The 8,262-nt window shown below is 34.1% G+C and overlaps 1 protein-coding gene across 1 annotated transcript; it reads left to right on the forward strand.

The window, feature by feature from the left end:
* Positions 1-1,172: 1,172 nt before the first annotated feature.
* Positions 1,173-7,199, forward strand: LOC105151280 (proton-coupled amino acid transporter-like protein acs). Its single transcript, XM_011064905.2, has 7 exons — positions 1,173-1,259; positions 1,890-2,162; positions 2,900-3,254; positions 3,649-3,827; positions 4,642-4,826; positions 5,229-5,469; positions 5,847-7,199. Exons 2-7 carry the CDS (start codon positions 1,948-1,950, stop codon positions 5,851-5,853), a joined length of 1,182 nt encoding a protein of 393 aa, XP_011063207.2. The 5' UTR covers positions 1,173-1,259; positions 1,890-1,947; the 3' UTR covers positions 5,854-7,199.
* The last annotated feature ends 1,063 nt before the right edge of the window (positions 7,200-8,262 follow it).

Raw genomic sequence — 8,262 nt, forward strand, 5'->3', positions numbered from 1 at the left:
TTTCACGAGTAATCTGCGCGTTAATACGCCCGACGGATTCCGTTCTATGTACATCCCTACAGCGAGATCGACCCAAAAACATCGACGAAAGAAATATCTGAAGGGAGGATCTGCCGGAACGCTGCTGACACAAGAAAGTTTCGTCTCCGAGGGGCGAGGAGAAGAAAGCGGTTTGTCGTTGGCCTTAACCGCGAGGATTCACGATTAAAGCCCACAAGCGGCGGACGTCGTCCATGATCCTCTTTATCCAATCCGAGGATCCGCGGGGCGTTAAATCCCTCACGGGAAAGCTCCGTAACTGAGCTCTCGCGTTCGCGCGCGCTAAGTCGGTCAGCTCGGTCCAGCCGAGCGAGAGGATCACAATACCGGCGCCGACCGCGACCGGGCACATCCATCCCCGACTCGTACGTTCTTCCCGTGAAAATTAGTTGCGCGAGAAATCCATGCTAATGTCGACTAATCGGCTGTAATCAGCCGTGAGAGCCGACGGCTGTCACGAGTCGACGTGTCGTTGAAGACCACGACGAGAGGGAGATCTTTTTCTCAGGTTGTATCAATGATCGCGATAGATTGACGCACAATCGGGCAGATTTCTATTGAAAACGATTGTATTTCTATAATTTAGAACTGCTTATTTCTACGCGGATTGATAGGTCAAGATGTAAGTAGATCTTTGAAATTATTTCAAAAGTGTAATTCTGTTGATGCGCAACTCTGTTGATGCGATTTATAAAATTAATAAGCTAAGGCAGATTTTATAACGTTTGAAAAATAATTGAAAAATAATGGTTTATTATTGATTTAAATGATTGATATATTTACAATAATATTAAGTTTTTATTCTCTCTTTATCTATTAATGCTGTCAGAAAATTTGAAGAAACATGAAAATATTGTACTGCTTGTCGTGTGCGAATAGATATAAAGTAGATATAATTTGTAATAAAAATATATACCATTGTATGTAATAAGAATACATAATTGTATTGAAAAAATATAGTATATAATCACAAACCTGTAAATAATTATTTTTTAAAACATATAAGATATAATAACTAGAAAGTTTCAAGAATGTAAATACAATTAAAACATTTTTTTTATATTAATCGTGCTAACTGCATTGCAAATATATTTAAATTATTTTTATTATGATGTCCTTTTATAATTTAGGAAACAAGAAGCTGAAGGACAACCAAGCGAATCTGCTCAAGAAGAAGCTTATGATCCTCACCTGAATCGTGTCACTTACAGACCAGTATCGTACGTTTACTTTTTTTAAACTATTTGTTCAATTCTAGTGTTTATTAGCACATTAAATGCCGGATCTAATTTGTTTGTCTTTCCAATAACGTTAAAGTAAAATTTTCACTATTAGACTATCTTTTAATAAAATATAACTGAGTTGTATAACTGAGTTACGTAAAATTACCATAGCATTATTTAATACTTTCAATTGTTACTTTAATATTTATTTGTACATTGAATTAAAAATGTTACTTTTCACGAAAGAAATTGTGATGCCAAATAATGTTAAAACTTTTGAAACCCTCCTGAAAATCACGTGATTTTTCATATTTTTTTCTTGAAAAATATATATATATATACAAAATCTTTATAATCTTCTTTTAAATATATTTAAAAATAAACAGAGAATTGTTTGATTGTTTAGTTCAATTTAAAAAATTGTTACAACAAAAATTATGAGGGGGGGGGGGGGAATAAGAGACTGAACTTTTTTAATTAAAATTCAGACAGAACTTATTTATAAAAGAAACATCAATATGTAATCATATGAAAAAAATCTTTTTTAATTATTCAAGTATATTGTCTCTTTTAATCCTGTTTTCTATACTATTTCAATTATTACATAACATTTCTTTTCTTTTGCAGAGATTTTGGGTCTCTCGCAAACTTAATAAAAAGCGCAGCCGGAACGGGTCTCTTCGCCATGCCGAACGCGTTCGCTTGTGTCGGGCTCTTTATCGGGATTGTCGGTACGGCGTTTATGGGATTATTGATAACCGGATCTCTTCAGTTGCTCGTTAGAATTCATCATATGATGTGCATTCGTGTGAGAAAACCCATCTTGGTGTATGACGAGGTGGTAGTCACCACTTTAACTACGGATGTGCGAAAACCGTGGCTCTCTCCGCGCGCTGCAACGTTCGTAATTTCAATAATCGCGTTATTTCATGCTGGATACCTTTCTAAATTTTTTGGAGTGAAATCTCACTCCAAGAGAATTAAAATACTGACATTATTGAATAAAAGTGAAAAATTTGTATTTGCTCTTGAATAAGAGTGGCAGATTTTCACTCTTTTTTTGAATGAGATCTAAAAAAGGAGTGAGATTTCTTTTCTTTAGAATGAATCTCGCTCCAAAAAAGAATGAAATTCTACTATTCTCATTCAATTACTTTTTTTCAATAGTGGCAGTATTTTAATTCTTAGAATAACATTTCACTTCAAGAAATTTAGAGAATAGAATGATAAACGTTTTATATAATATCAATGGAATACTTGATATTAAAATGCAATAATCATAGACACAATTAAACGTAATAAAAATACACACATTTTGCGATATTTTACTGGGAAGAGATAAATATTATATATATATATATATTATATATATATATATATATATATATATATATATACATATATATATAATATATTAATAATAAGAAATAATATTAATGCCCGTTTGTATCAATGTAAACTTTAATTTTAACGGCGGATCAACTTACTCTTCACCTTTTTCTAGTTCTTATTATAGAATTAGAAAAACATGAAATTAATTGAACCGCCATTAAAATTAAATTATATATATTAATAGAAACGGGTATAAGTTTAGTAAACATTAAAAACAGAGCGGTTTGAATTTTCATTCATTTTAGACTCATCGTCGATGTCTCTATGTTAGCATGCTACATTGGGATTGGTTCGGTTTACGTCGTATTCATTTCCGGCATAATTCAAGAATGTATAGATGCCGAAAAAGCTATCAGTCAAAGCTACTACGCGCTCATGATATTTCCACTTCTTTTTGTAATGAACATGGTAAAGAATTTGGCGGACATCGCACCGATTTCTATTGTCGGAAATATTTTGCTCATCACCGCTGGGCTTATTGGAATCGTGTACGCTTTGAAAGATGGAATTGGCGACGAGTGGACCACGATTGGACCGCATGTAGACTTATATCCAAAGTTCATCGGCTTGGTTTTCTTCAGTATGTGTTCGCCGGGAGTGGTGAGTCTTTAATTTTTAATAAATCTTTTATTTTTAATTTTAATTTTAATCTCCTATAAATAATTAATTTTAATGCTGTTTAAATCATTAATTTTAATATTTAGAATTGTTTATAGATATTTCATTAAGGTTGGGAAAGATATTTTATAAATTACTAATAAATTAATTTTTAGCTTATTCGTTATAGAAATGAGTACAAAAAATAATATGAAATTGGAGCAAATGATAAAATGTAATATAAAAAATAAAATACTTGAACTTATTGTACTCAATTTCTATAATAAAAAGTAATTATAGAATTATAGTAAATTAAAGTAACTTTCCGAACTTTGATTTTCATTCTCGATAATTAACATGCATTTTATAATGACATTTTAAAATACAATATCTTTAGATTTTGGCGATAGAACATAGTATGAAAAAACCTTGGAATTACGTTAAAATGTGTGGAGTATTGAATTGGGGCATGATATTTTTGATCGTAATACACATTTTCGTCGGATCTATTGGTTATTTGAAATGGGGACCAGCTGCGCTTGGCAATTTTATTCGTAATCACGAGATTCTCGACGGGTAGTATAAGTGTGATTCCATTAACTAAAGATTATGATGCTAGTAGATACGCAACGTTTATTTCATATTTATTATTATATAACAGATATGTTGATTTATTTGATTAGAATGTCATTTAAGAAGAAACGAGTTCACATAAATTATCAGTTAAGGCAAAATTTGCAATTTTATTTGAGGGAAATGAATAGACATAGTTTTCTGCTTAGATGTTATTTATTATTATTATTTAATGTGTAGGAAAAATTAATTTGTAATAGAGAATTTATTAAAAATATAGGGATTTTTTAAATCAAAAACGTGCAAAGAAAATTTCGAATTTTGCTATTATTTCATGACTTTTAATTGTAAGAAAATAATATGTTATTTCCTTGTCTAATAAAATATTTTATTACAGAACTTAAAATAAACTTTATTAAAAAAATATTACTACAAAATAGTAAATCTTGTTAAATATTTTTAATATAATAAATTTAACATTACTAATTTATTTCCTTTGTTAAATACAATATACATAGTAGTAAATAATAATAAATAAAAAACTGTATCTATTTATTATTTTCCCTAAATAAATTGAATTAAAAAATTAATAAATTGCAAATTTTACCTTTAATTATTACTAAGCTATAAATATAGAAATAATATATTTAAATATCGAGATTTAGAAATTGCGATTTAGAAAAAGATTATACGTAAATATTTTTATAGAAAGAAAAAGTGTTCATTAATGAATGCTATCGCAAAGTCCGTGATTTCTAAATATTTCTAAATATCTCTCGGTATTAATACATATCTCACCATGTCATCAATCATTTAGACCGACGTTAACGGCTCTGATAATGCAAGCGCTGGCAATATACTTCACATATGGATTGCAGTGTTACATGCCTATTAGAATTTTGAATTACAACTACGCCATACCAGCCATTGAAAAAGGTATCTTCAAAGGAACACCATTCCTCTGGGATCTGATCATTCGTTTCGGAATCACCTTCATTACGTGTAAACAATAATTTCTTCTTAAACCTCTTTCGCACATTGTCCTACTCTCTCGTTAGCTTCAGGGTAAACTCGGCCAAGCTCGATGGACCGCGGTGGATTGAATCTCCTTCCCTCTCTTTATCTCGAAGCGACCAACTCCGTAGGATCGATCAATCCATCCGATTACGATCCGCTTTGGACCCAGATATTACTAAAGTTCAGGAATCCACTTTCGCGGAATTTCATGTAGATGCTCAATTTTGTCGAAGTCTCGTTTGACCGGGATCACTCCGGAGTTACTACAATGTTACTAACTGCATTACTCGCTTTAATTTGCTCTAATTACGCTAATCGATACGCGCATCGTTGTTACTCCGCGAACGGAAATTTTCCGAGATAAAATGAGATCCTTGTATTTTGCAGGTATTCTGGCAGCGGCGATTCCGAAGCTCGATCTATTTACCGGTTTGGTCGGCGCTATATGTATATCCACATTGGCCACGCTGATCCCGGTTATCTTGTACATTCTCGTACATCACGAGGATTTCGGAAAGTTTAAATGGAGACTGATTCTGGGGATCTCCATGTTTTCTATTACTTTTATCGCGGCCGTGTGTGCTGTAACGACTAATTTGATCTTAATCGTGAAATATTTTAAATACGGGTGCGCAGCATCTTTATTATATATAAATACTAGAAATTAAAATATTAAAGATATAAGAAATTAAATATTAATACTCAATAATTGTAACATCTTACAATTTGATTTTGAATTTGGTACTTATCAGAATTTAAAATAAGTTTAGATTTGAGAAAATCGTATTAAACGATCTTGTTTTTAAACAATTTCTTCGATCAAACGAAAATCTGTTCAAAAATGATTTAAGTAAATTTGGAGATCATTTTTTATATAGCTTTTGTACTTGTCGAATAAAAGTTTCAAGCTCGTCCGGCATCTTGATTATGAATACGGTCGGAATATATTTGTATTTACGTCAACACAAAGAACGACGAGATGACAAACTTTTTTATTCTTTTCAGGGATTGAAGCCGGAGCGACGGCGGTGTTATCTTAATCTAGTCTCTGTTCGTAGTCCGCAGCCCGATGAAAATACCGTCGGCGCGCCTCGTACCGTTTTCCATTTTTGTCTTTGGGTGCAGCTCTAAAGCCGTCACCGTTTACGCGCGATTCAGCCTAATCACGGCAACTGCGCGGCGGCGGCGGCGGCGGCGGCGGCGGCGACGGCGACGACGACGGCGGCGGCTGGAAAAACCGCGAAAAAGGCGTGAAGCTCGTGAGGGACAAAAAGCGAGGAGAGCCAGAAAAAAGGAGAGAGAAAAGAGGGAATACGGCGAGAGAAGCGCGCACTGACGTATAATCGCGTCAGATCACCGAGGCGTCAATGGCTGCTGCTGCTGCTGCTGCTGGGCTTATCACGCACACACACATGAGGCACACAATGATAGAGAGGGAGAGGGAGGAAAAGGTAGAAATATGTGGAAACTGGCAGACACGTATCGACACGACGAATATACGGTGTGTGGGTGCATGCGAAGGCCAGGGGGACGACGTTGCGCAAACGGCGAGAGAGAGAGAGAGAGAGAGAGAGAGAGAGAGAAGAGAGAAAGAAAGAGAGAGAAAGAGAAAGAGGACAAGGGCACTTTCTTTCTCTCTCTATCTATTGGAAAAGGAACCAAAGCAGAGGCGGCGGCGCGGCGACGGCGGCGGCGGTGGCAGTGGCGACGGCGCGAAGAGAGAGCCTCAGCGGGACACGGAAGGGTGCTTTCATCACATAGAGGACACAACCCCTTTTAGTAGCCACCGCCGCTACTCTCCTCCACGTCCTAACCTACCGTGTCCCCTGTTACTCTTCGGGGGCTGTCCTCTCTTTCTCTCTCAGATTCGCTCTTACAGACTCCCTATGCCTGGCCGCTCATCCATTTGCCAGTTCAAGGTGGCTGCGTTCATTACCGGAGGATACACCGGGTGTGGTGTGGGACTCCACCGAACCCGTCGTCGGCTTCCCTCGCCATACTTCCCTCGCCGGTCAGCCCCCCCGAGAGAAAACGTTCCGTTTAATAATTATATCGATGAGTCGCCAAGGACGTCGCAACGTTCAGGGTATATTGCGTGAAAGCGCCAATTGCGAACGCTAAATTTACCGAAAAAAATTTGAAATATCCTCAGAGAGAAACATTCTAGAAATTATCTACTATTTTGCGATATATATATATCTAAAAAAATGTGTACGAACCAGATTGTTTTATATTAATTGTTAATTATATGTTTAATTATATTCAAAATACGTTATAATTATATCCAACATACGTAGATTTTATATATACATATTTGTATAGCATATATATAAAATAAATTTGAAATGTCATGTGAAATTTTTATTAGAAATTAGATTTCAAAATTTTGAACATAAGATATTAAGATCGAAAGTATAAGATATTTACATTAAAACCAGTAATTAATAAGTAATAGAAATAATAGATACATTAAATAATAATAAATATTTTAATTTTATCAGAATTGTCAATAAGTGATTTTAAAAATCAAAAATTTGTTTCCAGTAACAATCATTTGGCATTCTATGATTAATTATAATATCGTCAAAGAATATATTTGTAAAATATTATTCAATCATTTAGAAACAGTCAATGTATATATTTGTGTGAACTGTTGCACCTGTTGAAACATATAAAAACGATCGCGTAAGCACGTGGAAATATCAGAGCAAAATTGAACACGTGCGTGTCTCTTTCATAAATAAGTAATGACCGACCAACCGAGAGATTGTTACTGAGATTTTCCTTTCTAATTGGAACGAAACGAAGTCCCCGCACGGAATGGCGGAGATTAACCGACCGCAAGAGCGCACGTGCACTTAAACAGCCGCTAATTGCTAAACCGAGAGAGGCGGGATCGCCGTTAAGCGCCTCATTCCGAGTTTCCCCGTTTTGCTAACAGGGAAAGTATATTTTTTACAAAAGCAGATAATTATTAACCCCCTCATTATCAGGGAGGGTGGATGTTAGAGGTATACTTATTCTGATATTAAAAGATTAATATAAAACTTTATCTTGCTATGAAAAAAAACATACAAAAAAGTGACATAGTTACACAAGAATTTTTTCATTATAATGTATGTATTTAATAAGATCTTTATACAAATTGTGGTAAGAAAAATTTAATATTTCAGCACGCAATTTTGTACAATAAATAGAAATCTCAAAATATTTTTTGAAGAATTTCAATATTAACCGGTATAAGATCTGTAAGTTCTATTTTTATCAAAGTTATTTTTTACTAATTTTTCTCTATAAATACAGCCATATTTATAGTGTAACATTGTTTGTAGGATATAATCATAGTTGCAGATACATATAAACAACAAAAACTTTATATTTTAAAACATGATTTTGTACACAGAGAAATGTCATTATTGAC

Source organism: Acromyrmex echinatior, chromosome 3, assembly GCF_024713525.1.
Source record: "Acromyrmex echinatior isolate Ae372 chromosome 3, ASM2471352v2, whole genome shotgun sequence".
NCBI lineage: Eukaryota > Metazoa > Arthropoda > Insecta > Hymenoptera > Formicidae > Acromyrmex > Acromyrmex echinatior.